Here is a 24,030-nt window from a genome sequence, read left to right on the forward strand (position 1 = left end):
TTACGCAGAGCCACCTTCCTGCATTTTTTAATTGCCCAGCAGCATGGTGCCTTCATAGATGTCCAGCAAAACTGTGGAATGGATACTTGAGCAGTGTAGTCACTTATGTTGTTAATATGACCCACCCATCCTAGACATTGTTGTGATGTTCAATGACAGCAAGTTGACTGCGCAGCATCCGATTTTGTCTACCTGAGCACGCATTTTGGCTACTTTATCCTGCACTTACTATGTTTGGCTGACGTCTTCAGGTGAGGTGGTGGTTGCAAAGCATCTATGAAAAGTGAGAGAGTGAGAGAGAGAGAGAGAGAGAGAGAGAGAGAGAGAGAGAGAGAGTGTGTGTGTTGAGAGAACACTGATACAGAATGATCCCATGGCATGGCTGACGTGTTTGCTCTGCCTATCTGCCTATGTCCAATAAACATGTCTCTGATGATAAACAAGCTCCCTGTGCTTAACCCCAGGGCAAGTGGTTGCTGAATCCCATACAATATGGGAGGAATGGTTGAGTGGCTGTATGATTAGATTCAATTTGAGCTTCTTGATGTTGATCAAGTAAAGTAACATAAGCTCAGGTAAGGTAAAAGAACATATGGGCATGCTATGATCCGCATGCACTGATGCAGCAGCTGTCTGTAAGTTGATGGTGAGGCATAAGACGAGATGAGGTATTCATAAATTTCACAATTCGTCATTCTTCCTTTAGCTCTCTCCTGCTGTGGCATTCCTTTTCATGGAGTGTTCAGTTACAGAATATGACTTCACAAACTTTAAAATTTGTCTCCTGGAAACACACATACAACAGTCTTCCCTCTGCTTGACATTTCAATTCATCCACATGTTTCCTGAACTTCTTCATGCCCCACTGCAGTATGGGAGCCAACCTTGTGGTGCACTTGTGAGAACTCTCTTTCTTTCCTGTCTTTCCATAAGACAGGAGCAAGGTAGCATGGCCTGACTGCTTTGAAGCAGGCTCATTATTCCTGATCCCCTGCTTTGAATTTGAAGACATTGGTGAGGTGGTGTTACTAGAAAAATTCTATTAGTCTACCTGTTTGGAGGATGCATTATTCTCATTACCAATGCAGTCTCCTTCTTACTGAGTCCATTCTAGCAGTATTTGTTGGTTGAATCAGAAGTGCAAATTTACAGTAGCATGTACAGGTGCAGGTCATAGTGCGTTTATTAACTGTCAGTGTGAGTGCCAACAATGAACTACTCTTTTTCATCTTAGCATACTAGATTTTGTGAGTAACCTTGATTTCCTTTCTCTTAATGAAGAAATGATAATTTCTGCTCCAATCTGGATTGCTTCATTGGTGGCTGTACTGCCTGTACCAAATGTCACCTGCCCTTTGCACACTAATCTGGGCATGTATATGGGAGATTCTAACAAATTAGATCCACTGCAATGTATTCTGGTGACTTCGGTGTATTAAATATAACAACAAAGCAGCAGTCTCTCCGAAGTTATTGTTTACTCCCTTCACAATGTTCTTGACACAAGTTACACCAACAGTTTCCTTTCTTGTTCTTGCTGTAACAATCTGTTACTGCAAATAAAGCAGTTTGCAGATCAGTAGTTATGTCATATTCTCATAGAAGTTTTTTTGCTTCTAAGCTTGCTTATTTAGGCAGCTTTTATTTGTCTTGACCAGGAGTGTACTGTTATATTGCCTCTTCGATTTATTGACCTACCAAGTCTCATTTATTCTTTATGACGCAAGAAAGATGACAACTGTTCAAAAGTACATTCCTATCATGTAATCACAACAAATACATTCTTTTCCATTGGATGTTTTATTTTCTTTACTGTTGAGACTTCTTTGGTTAACTAGCCATGCAAAATCTCTTGATTGCTGTTGCTTGTGACCTGAAATGACCCACGGTTTCTGAAGTATTCTCAGAGCAAAGGCTCGTCAAGCTCCCTGTGCTGAATGTCACAGATTTCTGTATGCATTACATCTAAACACCATGCACTACTACTATTTTAACAAGGGTGCTTTGCAATTCAAGCATAACTATTTCCATTGGAGAGAATGTCGACTTATATGTTAGGTTGCATTGGTGCACAAAGAAATTGCTTATGTGCGGTTCTTGATATTTTTTTAGTGTAATAATTTATCCATTAAATTTCGGGAGTTCAGCCATATAAACCTGATTTCATGTGGTTTAAAACACTGGAACAAGTACTGTAAAGTATTGTAGCTAAAGTCGGCTCACTCTTAAGACGACCAGAATATATACGGCCGAAATATTAGAAGAAGAAGAAGAAGAAGAAGAAGAAGAAGAAGGAGGAGGAGGAGGAGGAGGAGGGAGGGGAGGAAAGAAAGAAAGAATTTTATGTGACTGCATTCCCAAAATTTAATACATGACTTGCAAAAGTGCTTAGCAAGTTGTATGCTGTTTTTTTTTCCTTTTTTCTTTTTTTTTTCTCTAAATTCTTATAATGAAGAAACTGAATACTGTTTTCCTTGTTGCTTCTTCTATTCTAATAATATACAGACTTTGAGGTACAGGGAGTAGTTTATTACTGATTCTCAGCTCATGGAAGTAGGTTTCTTCATATGATTATTCTGATGGACTTCGTTAATAGAGTATAGCAGAGGTAGGCAGAAACATGAGGAGAGCATTTGAACATAATACAGTGAAGCAGACATATCACATAAATATACCGAAATAATTCCAATCTCCAGTGATATATCGTTTAAAAGTGAATTACAGCAATAGCCATCACTCAATGATTAACAGCAAACAACAGTGAAAGTTAAACCTTCCCAGATTACATAGGAAATGGTCATTACATCAGGCACACATTTCTCACAGTTCCTATCACACTGCAGAAACTGGCAACATCACAAACTCTTGAGTTCACTATAAGCCCCATGGAAAATACACAACCCTTCACATCCATTGGTGTCTGTCTTTGCTCTCTGTTACTTTTGTGCAGAGTTGTTAAATGACATTAAAACCAGGTACACTACTCCTTAACAGTCAGTTGCTGCTGAGGCCTCAATGCACAGTCTGAACTGAACCTTCACCCAATGATGTATGGGGTAACTAACTAGCAGCAAGTGTTGCTGTTATTGATTATCTGGCCTTGAAAATGTTAAACTATCACACCAGACATCTACTGCCATCTGAAGAATGAAATTCACAGGAAGTTATGAACTAAGCACCCTCATTTTTTCCAAAAGAAATGAATTTTTAAGGATTTCAGTCTTCCATACCAGAGACTTCTGCATCCACCCATTAAGTTATGTGTATGTAGCCGAATTGTTTGGCCACCTAGAACCAGTATAAGATGAACTGGTCTGTATGGCTGAATGCTAGTGACCTGGGGTTCAGGGTGGGGCTTGACCGGCTCAGCCAAAGCACTGCAGCTTGACCAGCTGCAGCGACTGCTCCAGGTGAGCCCAGGTGCAAAAATGTCAGCAAAGGGCAGGATGTGGGTAAATTCTGGTACAGGGAATTTGGATAACGGTCAATCACTTAAGAAAGCCAGACAAGCTGATAGATGGCTTTTTACAGTTCTTAGGAATTCAACAATCAATAACAGTTACAGAACTAAAAAACTAAACTCCGCCTGAACAGGTCATGAAGGCCCAATGGTACCAATCGGCCACCATATCATCCTCAGTCCACAGGCGTCACTGGATGCGGATATGGAGGGGCATGTAGTCAGCACACAGCTCTCCCAGTCATATGTCCATTTGCGAGACTGGAGCTGTTACTTCTCAATGAAGTAGCTCCTCAGTTTACCTCGCATGGGCTGAATGCAACCTGCTTGCCAGCAGCACTCGGCAGACCGGATGGTCACCCATCCAAGTGCTATCTCAGCCTGACAGTGCTTAACTTTGGTGATCAGACGGGAACTGGTGTTACCACTGTGGCAAGGCCATTGGCACAGTTACATAATAAATCAAATCTGAATAAACCCATAATTTCAGAAAAATGAGGTGCATCCATTGACACAACAGTATTTTCAATACCTTTAAAAATACAGAAGTTAATATTTTACAGTAATAAAATATTTTCATGATAAACCTCAGAATTAAAAACTTTTAAATGTTTAATGTGATTTCAACAAACATTATTTCAGATGATAGTATTGCACTACAGCTATCGTACCTGGAAGCTACATGTCTGTATCAATTTTATTTCTTGATTTATTACATTTTTGATCTCTTTTCATTATGCAAATGTTTGTCAGAACATTGTATCCTCCACAATAACAAAGCAAAGGAATCCAGCACAAGTACCTCAAATATTGTCATACTTATGAATTTATTTGCATATGTCACTATTTTTGCCAGATGTTTATTTAACTATTGATTACATTTACTAAAAAAAAAAAAAAAAAAAAAAAAAAAAAAAAAAAAAAAACCTGTAATTTAAGAAGTGGTCAATCGTGTGTTAGCTGACACCACTATTGAAATGATAACTGAAATATGCTTCTCTCAAGCAGACATAAATAATTGTTTAAACAATATTTAATGGCAATTTGTTGTCATTTAATATGAGCACACTTGCGCAAGAATACTAGCATATTTATTTATGAACTAATCTTTATTCATAATTATTGCAAACGTTCAGAGTGTGACTGAATGTTTACAACATTTCTCTATTTAAATGTTGTTGATAATGTATTACATTAGTGCAGAAAGTGGCCAAGTTGAGTCAAATCATGTCTGGAGAAATTAATAATGAAGCATTTTTGGTGGGGATGGCCTTCAAGCTAATGGAGAAGCAGGCAGTAGCGGAACATCAATGGAGTCAAGTGTAGAGAGATTTTTTTGGGAGGTGTGCTCAAGTAAGCAATTCCAGACACTTTTAAATTTGTCCTTTAAGAAGGAAGACCTGCTGGTGATATAGTGTGTTTTTCAATCGAGTGGGTGATTGATTCTGGACGATGAATGGCCACTACCACACAATAACTTTTTCCGATTGCATTGCGGAATCAAGAGTAGACAGAGTATGAGTTCCTACATGTTCTCTCACATCTATTAATTTTTAAATCATCATGTTGAAGAACTCTGAACTATTTTGAGCTGAGCATTTCATGTACTGTCATCATGAAATGGACTTAAGTTTTTAGGTGTGATAGATGACTACTTAGCTTGGGGATTCTGCTACCATTATCGTAATGCTCTCAATGCTACTATTGTATTTGATAAAGTTACTTTTGTCTGTATTTTAATTGGCCATTGCAGCACCACTTTCCATTTACTTGAGCTGTACTTCGGTGGATAAACATTATTCAACACAATTCTCTGTCATCTACATAACTTACAGATATTACAATAGAATCATTTTATTAATTTATCTTTTATTTAATTTTCCTGTGTATTTTATTAATTCATAATTTTAACCAATGCACCGGGTATTTGACTACAGGATCACAGCTTGGCATGAAAGCACACATGCACAGCTTGACTCCATGGTTACACTGATATATTCCTTTTAAACAAAGCCATGTAGAGCCCAATTACCTAATGTGCAAGTAACATTAGGTTAAAGTCACAACTGCTTTGCTCATGTGAGATGCTGTGTAGAGAGCAACTACTCAGCAGAAAACTGTTAAGTAACATTGCATACATAAACCTGATGAGTCACCTATTAGTTACACATTTTTATATGTGTGAAATTTTTTAGCACTCATCAGTCAAATAAATGTCAATAACTGTTGAGGAATTGCATTTATGAAGTGTGATGTTGCACTGATATCTCATTGAAAAACAGGTACAGTATGATTTGAACATTTTATAATTAATGAAATGTATTTTTCCACTCGGTTATTCTTTTTTAAAGTTTCATAGCCACATCTAACCTGTAATGTAAAATATTCATATAGGAGAGTGGATTATTCCTTCATCATATAAAGACATTTTTGGAACTAATGATTATAGTAGTATAACTGACTATGCTGCAAATTTGACGACCTCAGTAACCTGTGTGGTTTTTGTCGTACAATAGATGAAGTTCTTTAACGTATTCAGAGTCCTCAGTTTTGCCCGTGTGTGTGTGGGCGGGGGGGAGGCTATAAACAAAATCGACAGATTTATAATGCATGACGAAACTGACAAGTAAAGATATACAATATTCTCTCTGAAACACAGACTAGGTGAAAGAAAAAAGATTGTGTGCAGAAGGGGGAAAAATGCTTGTATTACAAAGGAAGGACAAAAAGGATGTTGCAATTAATGATATAGAAATTTAACAGAGTGGGAAAATTATCAAGAAACCTGCATCACTTATTGTTGCAATCACACAATATAAGGTGTGGGTCAAGCAGGCAGCAATGTTAAGTGTATCAAGTACCACTAAACAATGAGATAAAATAGTATTTTTTTTAATGCTTAAACTGGTGGTATGAAATTCATCTGTAATTTACAAGCAATTAGACAGCAGCAAGACAACTCTGAAATTCCTGATTTCTGTTGCAGAGTACTCTGTAATGAAATACAAAGGAAGTAACACTTCATGGAGCTTCAGGTCTTCCTCCCACTTGCCACAACCATTTCAGTTATCTGAGCACTATTTACTGAAAACCATTTCACTCTGGGGAAGGAATTCAACCCAACCAGGAAATACCACACACACATGGAGCAAGAGGAACTCATAAAAAAATGTAATGAAAATTAACATATCATTATTGTACGGACGGCACACAAATAAATTTTACTTCTAGAACAAAACTTTTCCAGAAATAGATAACTATTTCAATAGTCCAAACAAATTAAGCAAGCAATTGCAGCATCCCCCATTCATGAGTAGTGATAGATTTTTTGCTAATATACAAACATCTACTGTTAAACAGCCATAGTGTTGATGTCCACAGATTACAAGACTTAATGTGGGGCACACAACTTATACTGCAAAAGGGTTTGATAGAAGAGATATGTTAAATACCAACACACAAACAGCCCTCTTCTTAATATTCTTGCCTCACAGTATTATCACGTGCAATGTCTTTGTGCTACTTTTCACTCTCTTTCAAAGTTTGTTATGAACTTTATCCTTCCCGTCAAGGTTTATGAAAATTTTTGGAACAAACAATGGTTACCTGTTTTCACAATGAGGATTATACTTCTGACAGTTCTTTAACAAGAATTTCTTATACACAATCACTTACCCAACCTGGCTGAAAGGTTATTTTGGTCCCAACAGAAGGCAGCCATACAGAAATAGCTCTGGTTTGGCAAGGTTATTGGGGATAGCTCAGTCTGTGCAATAAGCAATACCTGACACTGTCACAGTTGAGAGAGAGGGGAGGGGAGGGGGGTGGAAGGGGGGAGGGTCTGAGGGTTGGTAGGGGGAAGGAAGATTAAGGTTTGATGTCCTTTTACGTGACTGTCAGTATAGGTGGAGTCCAAGCGCAGACTTGAGCACCGAACAGCCAATTGGCTGTGTCCATCTCAAAAGAACTGTCTACGCATATGCATTAATCAACTTGGGGAAACCACAGAAAACTTGAATCTGAATGGTCACTTTGGGATCTGAACCCCAACTCAAGATTCCAAGTTCTGTGTCATCACACTTGGTGCCATATTTTAGATCTGAAAGGTGGAGACACTTACAATTTAAGTTATGTGTACAGTTGCCATAAGGCAGTTCTCTAAAATACTTGTTAGCTTTCTACTTGCAATGTATCATTAAAGCTCTGCAACAAAATAAAAGGATTATATGCTTGCATAGTCAAAACAAAAGTGTAGTACTTATGCAGAAAATATCTTGCCTCTACAAGTTTCTCAATGCTCAAACATTTCACTGCTGCTTCTCTCCTAATTAAAGTAAGTATTAATAATAGGCTGCTTACAGAACAAGCCTATTCCAAATGTAGTTGTCTGACGTTGCTCAGTAGCTCGCACCTCCCCAGACTGGGGCTTTGATGCGTTCAGTGCACTAGGTTCACCTGAAACATGACAAAAAGCAATATGCTCACACCAGAAATTAGAACAGGATAATATATTTTAAAATAAAAATAATATCTGGTTCAAAAACAACAATTTTTTATTATGTCTGACAGCTTGCAACACAAAGTAAGTAAATGCCAGTTGAAAAGTCTGCTGATGATATTTAACACAGCAATGTAACATTAAATGGCATGTTAGACAAAAATCCAGCCTATGCTGCCTCCCTATAATTCCCCAAAACAAGTGTGTCAAGGTAAGAAATGTACTAATTTCATTGATAGGATTAACAATTGACTGACCACGATCTAGAAAAAGACAAATGGGAAAAATAACATTTTCTTCCATACTGAGGACTGGCAACTTGCTACTTCAACAACAACTAATACTCAATATAGAAATCACAAATAAGATGAAAATGAATAAAGATAAAGTTATGCAGTGGTAAAATGCTGAAATAAATTATGGAGAACTCATTTTCAGATAAATTTAACTTTTTTCATTTCTTAAAAACTCTCCAACAAAATAACGTTATTGCTATTTGAAGAAAACAAAACTATTTTCTGCAATCCTCTTTGCAAAACTAAATTTGAATTTTATATATAATGATATGGTAATTTCAAATAGAAAAAACACACGCCTCTGTTAACTATCTATTTTAGCTGTTTGTGACAATAAACAAACCAACAAATCATATTGGAAAATTTGGACATTTATCATTTATGTACTTTGTTACATTACACAGGGTCATTTCGCTAAATGGGGACAAACTGCAAGAAACAATTCCCCACAGGATAAAGGACCAAAAAAAGGTCATACATGCATATAATCTGAAATGTATTCCAAGTAATGTTTCACCACTTGAAAGTGGAGATAAAAGGCCTTTTACAGTGACCCCAGTATCAGCACCAAGCAGTTGCCCGCAATCATGAGGTATGCCAGACAAAGGTATGAAACAATCTCCACAACTGCCACCGTCCATACCACAACACGTAGAAGCTTTATTACTATGGAATCATCTCTGTGGCAATGGTTTTGTTGTTAGTTCATCGCACAGTGCACTACCATGCTGAGATTTCCATCATCCCTCCTACTCGTATGTGAGACAATGCTTATGAGGGAAGGCACGACCAGTCTTCACAATAACTACCAGTGTTATCTCCATGGTATGGTGGCAGTGAACCATCAGCACTGGTTCAGCCTCAATATGTGGGCAGTGATTATCGGCGAGCACCTCGTGGGATCAGTCAACCTTCAGCAACGCCTCACAGGTGAGGCATATCTCCTCTTCCTATGGATGACCCGGGCTCCCCCTGCTGGAAGGTGTGTCTTCCGTGGAATGATCGGCAATGTGGCTACTACATGATAGTACTCTAGCTCACTTGCATTGAGTGTGAAGCTAAAACACAAGTACAAACAGAAGAATCCCACTTGCCTGATGTGTTCTCATTTGCTTTCTATCACTGAGACCTACACTGTCAAAAGATTGTTTCCTTCAACATTCAAATGGGTGTACCCCGACCCCCTTGTAGCCCACCTCCAGTCATATGTCCATATATAACCCTCATTGCTTCTTATCCATTCAGAGATCATTTCCAGCAGTTTATCCCCATTTAGCAAAATCACCCTATATATGAGAATTCTGATTTAGCCCTAAGCGTATTAATGGTGGCAAGTCTGATTTTATATATATATATATAATTTGTTTTGTTTATCTAACCTGATGAGATTAGGGCCTTCAGGCTTGTAATGATACAGATGTTGATCCAGCATTTGACAGATTGAATCTGCCCCCTTGCGCTTATTGGTTACAACACAGCGTGCCTGTTTGCTACGGCGCAGAGCATCACTGACTAGAATGCCCCCATAGTTCTGGAAGGAACGAGTTGGCACCTAGAGATAGGGTGGCAGGAGGCAGTGAGTCAGTCACACTTGAGTCATACCCAAAGCCATCACATGACCTGGTGGTGATTACGTATGAGAGAGCAACTGAGGTAAGTTAAAATATTAATTTGTCGATTATGAAACATTTAATATTGAAAAGGCAGTTGTATAGAGAAAGAATGGCAATGGCTAACTCATTTTATATAATGAATGACGAGTACATGCAAGTGCGAGTCCAGTTAGTAAGCATGGTTAAGTGATTTGCTATCAAGTGTTCAAGTGTGTTATTTAATTTATAACGTAAATCACTGTCATAGCCTCCGAATGGGCTTGTTTTGTGTAACTATGAACAGAGTACACAGAGCATGTATCATAGGCTACACAGTTGAGGCTGTAATTACCAACCATGTACCTTGGGAGTAAGTTTCTCTTCAAGAAACTGGCTACTCTAGATGTCCGATATCTTTAAAAATATCAAATAGTCAGACTGAAACTTTTCCAGCAAACTGATAAAAAAAGGGTGGCAGCTTGCATGTGGGTGAAGCGCAACAGCACAGACTGCAAGATACTTGGACGTAATCGTAAGAAGAACAAAAAAAAAGGAACAGTTTTCTAAATGTTTCGGAAGGAACAGCTGCTGCAAGCCAGCAAGGAGAAGGTGATGGTGGTGGTGATTTGTCTTGAGGCGGTGCTCAACATCATGGTCATCAGTGCCCTGACGAAAAGTCAGTATGCAAATCTCATTGGTGGGGACGAAGGCTGTCCCCACACGTGGAGCAGTTTATAACATATTAAAGTCTGCCACCCTTCCCCACCAGTTTAGGGATGAGGCCTGACTGTTCACAAAATTTCACAACTCTTGTAACAATGGTATCAGTATCTGCAAGGATGGTGGGCAGATCTCCAGCGAGACTGAGGGCTGCCCTAATATCAGTACACACATAGCCACAATATGCTGAACTGAAAGCAGCACACCACAAACTTCACAGAATGGTGGATCCTCCCACCGGAAGAGAAAGCCATGTGTGAAAGGGCTATGTCCAATGCACAGTCTGGTAAGCAAAACCTCCTTCCAGCGGTGAGGCTGACATGATGTCCGCCAAGCCTTTTTGGTCGATTTGAGCAACCGCGGTTTGTTGTCTGTCACCTGCAACCATTCAGTCTCCCACTGACGCATGATGCATCTGTCACAAAATGAGATAATGGCATGCAATGGGATGGTATATTGATGGACAGCACCATCTCAACATGCTTCCTTGGCAGCTTTGTCAGCCATGTCATTACCCTGTATCCCAATGTGGCCAGGTACCCAGCACAAGATCACCACCTTGTCACGGTGTTGAAGCCCCTGTAAGGAGTCATGGATGAGCTGAACCAGTGGGTCTACCGGATACATTTGGTGAAGTGCCTGCAGCGCACTAAGAGAGTCAGAACAGACAAGAAAACTCGTACGGTGATGTCTGTGAACCCTCTCCAGTGCCATCAGAATGCCATCTAACTCTGCATCATAAGTTTAAATTGTTCTGCAAGACACACTTTAAACACCCTATCAGGGAAAACAGCAGAACAACTGAGAGCAATCCCCTGCTGGGATCCATGTGTATAAATAACGATAAAACTATGGTACATACTTAAAATAGACAAAAACAAAGTTGTATAAACCAAATCTGGGGTACAACTTTCTGTGTACTGTGTCAAGCTTAAAACCACTTTGGGCCTCTGAAGACACCAAGGTGGCAGTGCGTTCCATCCCTGGGCGTGTATTTTCGTGCCCGAGAGATCCATATCTTTGAGACAATCTGTAGCATGTATACCAAATGGCTGGGTCACTTGGGGCCAATTCCTGAACAGTCGTTCAAAGGTGGGTTGGATCACTGAACTAAATGCCAATGACTGAGGTGACGTTGAGATTTTCAGCACCTGTCGAGCGAAAAGATACATCGCCGAATCCAGAGTGGTGGTTCACCAGCCTCTGCGCACAGACTCTGAACTGAGCTGATCCGAAAGGCTCCAGTCGATATCCGAATGCCCTCATGATGGATAGCATCTAACATCCGGAGGTAGGAAGGATGGACCGATCCGTAGCCCACGCTGCCATAGTCTAAGCGTGATCGAACAAATGCCCTGAAAAACTGCAGGAGGTGGGACCTGTCAGCTCTCCATGTTGAGAAACCAGACTACCCAATGGATAAACGATGCTGCATTGCAATGATAAGCAGCCAGCAGTACAGCAGCCAGCAGAAGCGCAAAACACGTCACAAAATGCAATAGGCCATTAACCAAAAAAATATGCAGTAGAAACTGCTTAATAGTGCAGCAGGAAGTAGTCAATGATAGAGGCTGCATAGGCCTTCAGCAATATGTAAAACTGCTCATGATGAAACAGTGAAATTTTAGAACTGTGAATATTGGTAAATTTGGAATAATGTTCAGAAAAATAGAAGTAAATTTCAAATAGTGTAAAATGGAGTCAATATTGTGTGTAGAGGAAATCAAACCTAAGAGTGTTTCAGATGAAGATGATTATCAGTCAAATGTAAAGGAACACGAAAACTGGCTGTCAGGAGGTGAAATGGAACAAGAAAATGAATCCAATGTGGATGAAAATCTGATAGCTACTCAACAAAATTGTTCTTTGAAGATAGTACGGAGTGGGAAAGTGTGGGAAGTCATGCCACACGCCAAACAGTTGGTACAAAAACCATGAACACACCAAAATGGAAAGGCAGGAAGCAGTTGGGGCAAATAAAGATAGGGGGTATGACATATTTGAAGAAACACCAAAGCCAAGCAGAGGAACTGGTTTTGATTTCAAACTACTAATGAAGGCAATCAAGGAGTTAGATCAAAAGCAGATAGGCAAACAAAAGAAATGGAATCATCCCTAAAAAGAAAGTAACTATGCAAACAGGTGAAATTAAAAGGTCCAACAAAGGAATGAAATTACGAATACTAAGTGAACTTCAATCAAACATTAAATAACAAAAACAAGATCAGGGAAAACAATTTACAAATTCTGAGGCAAAGTTTAACGCATGGGAGGAAAAAAGAGATAATGAATTAAAGAAAGGGAAGGAAGAACAAGAGAAATTCAACAAGGAAATACAATCACAGTTGAGGAAATAGAAACCAGTAGTTAGCAGTTTCACAAAGATGAATGTATAAGGACGAAAAGAAACTAATAAACAGGTTCAAGAGGTCAGACAAAGGTGAAAGTCACAGAGCAGGTGGTAGCAGAAGTACAGAAAGTACAACAAAAAACCGAGCAACAGATCAAGCACATTTTATCAGAGACCCTAAGTAGCAAATTAAATCATTACATGGCCAAATTGCAGTAGTGACCAAAAGTTACCCTCCAGTAGAGTACATAAACAGTTGTAAGTTCAGTAAATTCCACCATAAAAGCAAGTTGAACTCCATTGTGATTATAAGAAATTTTCAGGGATTGCTGTCAAAATTATGGGATGAAAGGACTAAAATTGCTTGCATCAATCAAATGAAGGATAAAGCATATAACTGGGGTATACGGTTAGATAAGGAACATTTACCCTATGCAGAATCTGAGAATGTGTTCCTCAAAAATTATTGGTCTAAGAGCAAACAGGATGACATATTAATCTCTATATGCAGTCACCCATAATAATAGGAGAATGGACAAAACTTACAGCAAGTTCTTAGAAACAGACTTCGAGAGTAATCACTATCTTGATGCGTCGTATGATGAGACAAATATGGTGCGCTGGATGATACAAAGGCTGCCACGTGAAGTACGTAGTCATTTAATAAGAACTATTATTGATACCATGGAGCAGGCCAGGGTTGCACAATCAGTGCATGAGGATAGGTCACCAGAAGTGAACAGAGACAATTTCAGTAGTGCAGCACTGCAGAATGGGAGACACTATGAACAGGAGTGACGGATCGAACAGAGAAATGGTAGAGGCTGAGGACACGGCAGTTACGCTTTCAGATCTCATGATGAGAAAATGGACAGGCAGAAGAGGGGAAGAAAGACTGTCCTTGCACGAAGATAATTACAACAGATGGAGGCAAAGAGGTGGAATGGAAGCTGCCGAGAATGGAAGAGTGACCTGACCTGAAACATACATTGCGGGACCTCTAAACACGAATGGAGAAGAAAGATATATTTATGCAATAAAGGCTGAACAACTAAGTGACAAACAAGATCTACTTCAAGAAGATGTAGTAGTAAAAGATAAGGTGGTCATTATTCTGATAACTGAAGTTAAAATATCTGGGCATGTAATTAAGTCTTCAGTCTGTTCGGGAAGCCAGCAGTGTGCTATAGCTAATAATGTACATATTGAGCTCTTGTAATCAGGTAGCAACATACTGAGCTTAACAGTTAGTGGATTCAAAATAAAAGGAGTAGTTGGGGAATGTGGGAAAATGATAAACAGTCAAGTAATGTTGGAAGTTCAGAATGGAGGAGATGTAAATATGATGGATACAGTAGTTGTATTTAAATATAATGGATGTAGAAGTCCTGCTAATTTACGAGCGGAAGTTACTACAGGGTCAGACTTGTTGACGGAGCACAAAGTAGAAATGGATTATAAGAAAATTAGGTGTGATTTCGTGATGGAGAAAAAGACAAAATGAAAACTTTCAATGAGAGTATATAGAGTATGAAGTCTTTCCCGCACGTACTAAGTAACAACCTGTAAAGGTGTAATGCAAGAGGAAAATTTAGCAAACCATAGCCAGGAGAGTATAGTTCCTGTCAGTACAGAAGCAAGAAGTGAACTCGCATGGGAAGAAGTCAGCAGCAAAATACATGGAATTAGGAATATTGATAGAAGAGCAGCTGAAACGCTATCCAAATTAACCAAAAGATACTCAAAAGTTTTTGGAAATAGACCACGAATAATAAAAGGCCCAGCATATTGTATAAAAATAAAGCCTCATAAGCCATATTTAAGCTGCCTTATCCAATACCACATGCCAGAAAAGAAGCAGTAGTGAGGAAATTACACAAGATGCTAACAAATGAAGTAATAGAGAGAGCTCAATGTCAATACAACAGCCCACAAGTTAGAATGCTAGACCAAGTGCTAGGAGAAGATTCACTGAAGAAAATTACAATCTACATAGACGGCATGTTAGTACCCAATGCAACATGGGAGAACACTTAAGTACTCTGGAGGAGATATTAGAAAGATATGAACATACAGGTGCCAGGATTAATTTTCAGGGGTCAGACTTCGGAAGACTGGAAATACCTATCCTGTGGCACATTAGTGGGCCAGAAGGAATAAAAGCTGACCTAGACAAGCTGACAGCAAGAAACAGGAAGCAGTTGAAAAGTTTCGTTGGTCTCTGTGGATTCTACCACTGATTCATTGGTGAGCAAACATTAAATAGTGAGGCACACTGCATAGATTGTTGAAGGAAAGAAACATAGTCCTGGATAGAAGAGTGTACCGCAGATTTTGAAAAAACAAAACAAAAACTTTGTAATGCTCCAATACTTGCTCATCCAATATGTCAAAGATGCTTTACTTAGGGTGTGACATGTTGGATTATGGACTAGGGGTCCATTTATATCAAAAAGATGAGGAACAAGAAAAAGAAGTAATTAGAGTCATTGGTTTCGGTAGTTGGGTGTTGAATGCACAAGAACAGAAGTACTCAATAATGCAGAAGGAAGCATTTGCAGTAGTGTATGGTTTCACCAAATATGGATATTATTTAGCTGGACGAAAATCTACTGTAGTAATGGATCACAAGGCTTTGTCTTTCATGTTAACATGCAGACTACAAATTAATGAGGTGGATGCTTGCTCTGCAAGAATTTGATTTCAGTGTTCAATACAGGCAGGAATTTCATGGAGAGTGCCAGATGCCCTATGTCAAATGCTGGTAGGATCAGAAGAACATTCTGCACCTCCATTGCCTAAGGAAAGCAGTATTAGTCTCACAAAAGGGGTTACACACAAAGGGACAGCATGCAGAGTAATAAAGGACACCAGAAGAGAGAAAACAAGAACGAAGAGTAATTGCTGCTTAAAAGGAAGTACAATAGCCCTGGGTAAGACAAGATCAAGGCACATAACCTCTTGCGTGATGGTATATTATACCACAGGAGTAATGTAGATGAAAAGATAAGGAGGATGTCCATTCTGGAACAAATTATAAATGACGTCATATGGTATATCCATCTCAGTTGCGGACATTTTGGTCCGAGGAAATGCACAGAAAAGTTACAGTGGGATTGCTGGTTTTACAACATGACAAAATGGATAAGGAAACTGTTGATGAATTGAGAGAAATGTCAGTAAAACGAAGACTACTACAGCACAGCACAAAGGGTCTTTGCATGCAGTACTGGAAAAGGAACACAAAGAATCAACTGCAGATCTTCTTGGCCCACTCCTGAAATCTAGCTGTCTAATTATATATCTACACACATCAAAAAAAAGTTTTGCTTCACCCCAGTTCCCACCACTCCTGAAGATAGACGTTGACTGTGAATACTGTATCACAGACACAGTCCTTTTCACTGTTCAGGGATGTCACTAAACCCAGCCAAAGATGTAAACAACCATGGATGAGAAGCGCCTATTAGATGGAGGAGGTCTGACAGCCGATCAGTTCCAGTCATTCCACCAGGAAGGAGGTACACGGCTTGGTCTGTAGTTCAACCAGGCCTAAATGGTCAATACTGCAGTTCGATCATGTCTGCATTGTTACTTTGTGCCAGGAAGTGCTCTCAGCAAGGGAAGTGTCCAAGTGTCTCTGAGTGAACCAAAGCGATGTTGTTCAGACATGGAGGAGATACAAAGAGACAGGAACTGTCAATGACATGCCTCGCTCAGGCCGCCCAAGCGCTACAACTGCAGTGGATGACCGCTACCTACGGGTGATGGCTCGGAGGAACCCTGACAGCAATGCCACCATGTTGAATAATGCTTTTTGCGCAGTCACAGGACATCGTTTTATGACTCAAACTCTGCGCAATAGGCTGCATGATGCGTAGCTTCACTCCCGAAGACCATGGCGAGGTCCATCTTTGCAACCACGACACCATGCAGCGCGGTCCAGATGTGTCCAGCAACATGCCGAATGGACCGCTCAGGATTGGCATCACGTTCTCTTGACCAACGAGTGCCGCATATGCCTTCAACCAGACAATCATCGGAGACGTGTTTGGACACAACCCGGTCAGGCTGATCACTTTAGACACACTGTCCAGCGAGTGCAGCAAGGTGGAGGTTCCCTGCTGTTTTGGGGTAGCATTACGGGGGCTGGTGGTCATGGAAGGTACCGTAATGGCTGTACGATACGTGAATGCCATCCTCCGACCTTTAGTGCAACCATATCGGCAGCATATTGGTGAGGCAATAGTCTTCATGGACTACAATTCGTGCCCCCATCGTGCGCATCTTGTGAATGACTTCCTTCAGGACAACGACATCGCTTGACTAGACTGACCAGCATGTTCTCCAGACATGAACCCTATCGAACATGCCTGGGATAGATTGAAAAGGGCTGTTTATGGACGATGTGACCCACCAAACACTCTGAGGGATGTACGCTGAACCGCCATTGAGAAGTGGGACAATCTGGACCAACAGTGCCTTCACAAACTTCTGGATAGTATGTCACAATGAATACAGACATGTATCAATGCAAGAGAACCTGCTACTGGATATTACAGGCACCGGTGTGTACAGCAATCTGGACCACCACCTCTGAAGGTCTCACTGTATGGTGGTACAACATGCAATGTGTGGTTTTCATGGAGGAAATTATGTTTATGTTGATCTCTATTCCAGTTTTCTGTACAGGTTCTAGAACTCTCAGAACCGGAGTGATGCAAAACTTTTTTCGATGTGTGTATAGTGGCAATCTACTTATTCTCTTGATACATGTGTTTGTACTCTTTGATGAAAGCAACGAGAAGTAAGATGGCAGAAAAATTAGCACTACTTTCATACAGTGTGCATACCAAAGTGCCTTATCAGTGACAATGGGAATCAGTCCACTAGTACGGTATGGATCGATGTGTTGTAACAATATGGTTTAGAACCAACATACATATCCAGATATAGGCCTGGGATGTGGGACAAAAACATTTGAAAGGCTGAAAATGCTTACCAGGAGAGCTGATGCACAAGAAAGTCAATATGACAAGATTGTGCATCCTATAGTGTACAGGGTTGGGGACCTTTTGTTAATATGTACCCATGTTCAATAGAAAAAGGATGATAAAGTGAGAAAAAAAGTTTTGCCATGTATATAAGGGACCCTATGAGGTTTTCTCTTTGAAGCATCCAAGTACTTTGGATCTTAAAGAGTGCAGGAGTAGTAGGCTTTATGATAATGAACACATTTAAAATGTGAAGAAATAGTCTCCCAAGGAACAGTCTCTTTCTAAAGAGAAAGAGGGGAAGAGCAGTGAAAACCATTAGCGTTATAAATAAAGTGTTTAAAGTGTGACTGTAAACTGTAATTAGCACTGACACATAGTTGTAATGAAATAACTCTTTCAGAAAGACGAAGCTCTATGGACATACTAATTATGATTAAAAACAATACAGGAAGTGTGTAATGTATATTTTTACACTAGTGTATTGCAAATGTAAGCTTATGCAGCCAAATATTTAGACTGTTGTGTTTCAAAGCACAGTGATGATAGTGTCAAGCAATAGGCAGGCATAGCACTTGTGACACTTGATAGAGTGGGTGGCAGGTGCGAGCAACAATAACGTGTTAGCCCCAAGAGCCGACAGTGCGTATGGCATATTTTGTTTCACACTGGGAGCTGACAGTGGCTGTGTGCTGCGTTTGATGGCACAACGGGATGGCACAGCCGAACAACGTGAAGAAGTGACAGATTACACAGTGGATGAGACTTCAGGAGGCAACTGAAGGAACTGGCTGGAGGGGGAGACTACAGCGGCCGACAGGACGCTGGTAGTGCGCAATGTCACTGAACCTCCTCAGCTCACAGCAGCAGCTGTCAGCAGCTATGAGCTGCTGAGGTGTTTTGTATTGCAACACAATGCCAACCCAAGGCAACCAAGCAGAGTGTGTGTGTGCCGCGCTTCATAGTGCTGCGCCCGCACTCGTGTGTGTGTGTGTGTGTGTGTGTGTGTGTGTGTGTGTGTGTGTGTGTGTGTGTCCACGCGCGCGCGCACCCCCCCGCCCACCCGCTTCCTTTCATAACACTTTGCTTACTTGCTCCCCTCCCCCCCCCCCCCCCCCCAATTTAAAATTTGCTAACATACCAAGATTGATTTTATGCAGACGCAAAATTTTACAGATAAATTACCTTGATGAGTAGCAGAATAAACACATCTCCATATTTTACAAGCATTTTTATCCAGATTTAGCCATTCGAGCTGGGGTACTATCCTTGTGATAAAAACATCATATAAAGTTTACAATGTCTTAAAATGCAAAAACCTCAAAACAGATTTCACTATCAAGAACAAGCTTGAGCAGAAAGTACCCTATAGTTGCAAAACAACAACACAATACAAAATGCAGGCACATAAACAATCAAATAAATTGATTATGACTACTCCCATATTCCTCAAACAGGTAAATACTTTATCAGATTTAAAGAAAATATAGCAGCACAGATGGCAAAAAATTAAAAAGTTTGAAATATCTACAGTAGGCGCACACATGAGAAATGAAACACCGAGGTAACATCAGTACCATTATCCCCATGTCCAACCACTAGGCACACTAAGACACACAGACACAAGCTGTAGAAAACAACTAATGTATACCTTACACAGGCTTGATACTAAACCATGATTAATCATTTGTTATGCAATATATGTTCTCTGTTACCTCTTTACCTGTATTAGTGTGAGCCCAACTCTAACATGAAGAAACAAGTGATAAATGACAGACAAAAATACAAAAATCCCACACTGACTGGTATGAAACACAAAACCTTTGACCGCCTTCAAACCTTCATCATGATTGAAGGCGGCAGTGGTGAATGGAGTGGGTTTTATAGCTCCACGAACATCAACTGCTCAGTTGATGTTTGTGAAGTTATACAAATGAGCAGCTGACTTTTGAGGAGCTATATCACCCACTCCGTTCAATGCCGCTGCCTACGGTTACTGTATGAGGGTCTGAAGATGGTCAAAAACTGATCGAAACTGGTTACCACAAAATAAATGTTTTTTTGTGGTTGAGACTTTGTGTGCTCATTTTTAAAAGTAGTTTTTTCCAAACAACTGTTCTCTATGAGAAATGTTCTAAAAAATTACCAAAACCTTTGGATGAATAGTCTGGCACTTAATCACTGAAGCACAAAAAAAAACAAATTATGTTATTTCTAGCCCCAGTTTTATAACACGCACAAAGAAAGAAAAAGTGTTCAGTCAATTTTAACATGTTTATTTCCACGATCAGTTAGCCACATGGAAAGCATAATAGGGGCAGTAACCCTCCCCTGCAAACACTCATGAGTAAAAAGTGAATTTTTTTTCATATCTTTTCTGCTACTAGCTGCAGTATTCCTTATATTTCCACCTCACTGCAGAATTTATAACATGTCATTTTAAAAAATAGAAATGCTTAGAGTGAGTATGTTTCTGGAAAAAAGCTGGTGACCACTGAAAGGTGTTTATACTGATATTTACTTATAAACTTACGCAAATGCAACAACCGGCATAACTGAAATATTCAGATCCACAAAATTAAAATGTTCATTTCCGACAGTTCCATAGATTACCCACAAATAGTACAGAAAAAGATGAAGATCTATGTTGAACTCACTTCAAAGTAATTCTAGTGATGGGCCATTCTCCAAAATGCATAGTGGAAACAAAGATATTCGTAAATTTCAGTTGATTTTTTTTTTTTTTTTTTTGCTAATAGATTTTTTTGCTAATATCCAATTGGTCTACCTAAAAACACTGAAAAATTCAGTTTTAAGAAACCTTTAAGCTTAAAACTATATACGAGGCTATCCACAAAGTACATTACGTTTTGGAATTAAAAATAAATTAAGTATTGGAAATTTTTTTTATTATATACATATGAAAGCCACACTTCAATACTACTTTTCTACATAGTTGCCATTTAAATTAAGGCACTTATCGTAGCGATGGACGAGCTTGGAAATTCCTTCGTCGTAAAATTCGGCTGCCTGCGCCTTCAACCACATGGTTACCTCTTCTTGAAGCTGTGTGTCGTGATCTAAACGCTGCATAGCCAATCTCTTCTTCATTGCTGGGAATAAGTGGAAGTCGCTCGGTGCCAGGTCCGGACTGTACGGCGGATGAGGAAACAACTCCCACTTAAAAGATTCGAGAACTTCACGAGTGGCATTTGCCATGTGGGCCCGGGCGTTGTCGTGAACCAGCAAGATCTTTGAGCCCAACTTTCCCCTGCGCTTGCTTTGTATTGCTCTTCTGAGGTTGTGCAGAGTTTGGCAATACCTTTGAGAGTTTGTTGTAGTGCCTCTTTCCAGGAAATCCACAAAAATCACACCTTTTCTGTCCCAAAAGACAGTCATTACGTGGTTGAAGGCGCAGGCGGCCGAATTTTACGACGAAGGAATTTCCAAGCTCGTCCATCGCTACGATAAGTGCCTTAATTTAAATGGTAACTATGTAGAAAAGTAGTATTTAAGTGTGGCTTTAATCTGTATACAATAAAAAAAATTTCCAATATTTTATTTATTTTTAATTCCAAAACGTAATGTACTTTGTGGATAGCCCTCGTATCAGGCTGCTGTTTAATGATGGGAATCTCTGTGTACGGCCCACACAGGGTATGGTGGGTGATGCGCAGTGCCTAGTTTTCATCCAAAGCGCTGGGCGAGTTCATTCATTTGTTTGGAAGGGGAGGCCGATAGTGTCTGAAACCTTTTGGCAGGCCGGCGATGACAGATCCGAGGCGCACACCCTGCAATCTTTCTCAAACAATTTTACACAACTATTCAGTAAAAAATTATTTGTTTACTTATAGCTTTATATGTCAGGTTCATGATGACATGTCCATCATTTTGTTAATGGTCATAGTTATTCTGATATTTATGTGGAAGTAAGACACTGCGCGAAATTTGAAAAGTTTGCAATGAAAAATAGATGTCACTATGATTTTGCGTTTGGTGCATATTACATAATATGTTGCACAGTATTGATTTAGCTAACATACTAAATTTTTCTTTAGACTTGGGTGGAGGTCTCTATCTGTCACCAATCTCGAGAAAATTGATCTGATGTAGCACACTCAGTTGTGATCACGCCACACCAGTGATAAAGCCAGAGTGAAATATCCACACCATTCCTCATATTTCATTAACAGTCTGAGATATCGAAATGTGATAGCACACAAAGAGGAGAGTATTTTGACATATGGTTATTGTGCGAAACTTGATTATCTACTGTGTTATTCCAGTAACTACAGACTTTTTCTATTAAAGAATGCAATTTATAAGGGTGAAATGAGAAATGCTATAGTTTTTGGAACAACATAAGCGAGGACAAGTTTATTTTGTACCGAGAATGTGTTTTTTTACTAAGCTAATGACCTTACTTTTCCTCAGTTTCTCACTTAATAAACCGCTTTTTCACAATTCTTTCGCAACTGTGTCTGCACAACATATTAGTGAGGTGAGACAGTGTAAACTCCACTGTGTTTTGGCAAAAGAAGCAAATTTTAACGTGACAACCAGAGCAATGTGTGGGTTTTACTTAAAATTTGCCACACATGATGCTTCTCTGAAAGTTACAAATGGTTATCAAGCCAAGCAAAAATAAATCACTACATTTTTGGCGAAATTCTTTTTAGATATTAACCAAAGAAGAGGTGACAGTAGATCTTTTTGAATGGTCACCATGAAAGTGTGAGTGTGGAAGGGCACCACTTAAATATTAATGCGAGCATAGGCTTCAGTTTAGAATGGCAGTTCCTCTCCAGCACTCGACATTTCCCCTACAGCGCCTGTCCATAACTCCCATCACTACCACCCTTCCTATGCAGGACCTGATATCTGCGCATCTACCGGCCATGGTATTCTGCATGCACTATAAGACTGGCATGTGGAATCTCTCTCTTGTATTACAGTATAGGCTTTTGGGACTATGTCAACCTGCTTAAAAAATGTTGTGAAAAGACTGGGTTGTATGATAATGTATAAACTGCTAGCAATGTCTGAACCAGATTAACTGAGTAATAAATCAATAGTGGACAGGTAAGTCTCACCCTTACCTACCAGACAAGACTCATTGCAAATGCGGATACAACATCGGTTATGTCCTATGAGGCAGTTTAGAATTAAACCCCAGTGTTTTTAATGGATACCTTTAGTTCGTGCTTCAGTCCCCTTATTGAAAATAGGAACTAATTTAATTTGGTGATATATTCTGAACAGATGAAATATTTCAATCATGTCCCTTAATCTAAGTTCCACTCTTGAACATACTTCCTGAAGATAAGCTCTGTCTTGGAGAAAACTTATGATTTACCATTTACACTCATGAAACACATAATATCACATAATGCAGCAACCTATTTTCACCTGATGACAGTGGCAATATACAGTCTCCATCAGACAATGAAAGCACCGACAGCCATACTGATCTACAAGTCAACTACTGTCCAAGAGTCAAGGAAGTTGGTTGGAGCAGGCTCTGCGTTGAATACATATCTCTTGATTGTGTGTACCGTGTACGATCACTAGGATTGACACACAGTGCTTCACGGAGAGAGGGTGGTCGAGTGAGGAAGAGGAGGGAGGATGTATGCAAACACCCACATAGGTGTTGTGTGTTCCTCAAATCATTATGACAATTCAGGAGTGATGGGCTTATGCACACTGTTGTTGAATTTATTGGTTCGCTACTTCACCACATGTACATATCCCTCACATAAGAACACTTCCACTATCTGGCTTAACAGTATCCTACTGCCAAGAAATATACATCAACTCAAATGGTTTTCAATGTACTGATATCTACAAAGGAAGATGATGGTTTAACACGCTGTCGATATCAAGGTCATTAGAGCTGGAGCACAAGCACAGATGGTTTCAAGGATGGAGAAGGAAACTGGCCATACTCTTTTGATGAAACCATCCCGGCATTTGCCTGCAATGATTTAGGGACATCACGGAAAATCTAAACCAGGATGGGTAGATCCAGATTTGAACCCTTGTCCTCCCGAATGCCTGTCCGGTGTGATAATCACTGCGCCACCTTGCTTGGTACTAATACCTAGCCATCAGCATGTA

General features: G+C 39.7%; 1 protein-coding gene across 7 annotated transcripts in view; it reads right to left on the reverse strand.

The window, feature by feature from the left end:
* LOC126470571 (myb-like protein O) overlaps positions 1-24,030 on the reverse strand; it is a 102,908-nt gene that overhangs the window by 40,546 nt on the left and 38,332 nt on the right. For 5 of the 7 annotated variants that reach the window (XR_007586247.1, XM_050098519.1, XM_050098518.1 and 2 more), the window contains exon 3: positions 7,820-7,915. Coding sequence is in view for 5 of the 7 variants with exons in the window: in XM_050098519.1 (XP_049954476.1) it covers positions 7,820-7,915 (96 nt within the window). In the remaining 2 variants the exon portion in view is untranslated. Of the gene's footprint in view, positions 1-7,738; positions 7,916-24,030 lie in introns of all 7 variants that reach the window. The other 2 variants (XR_007586246.1, XM_050098520.1) reach the window with 1 other exon arrangement.

Source organism: Schistocerca serialis, chromosome 3 (genome assembly GCF_023864345.2).
Source record: "Schistocerca serialis cubense isolate TAMUIC-IGC-003099 chromosome 3, iqSchSeri2.2, whole genome shotgun sequence".
In the NCBI taxonomy this organism is placed as follows: Eukaryota; Metazoa; Arthropoda; class Insecta; order Orthoptera; family Acrididae; genus Schistocerca; species Schistocerca serialis.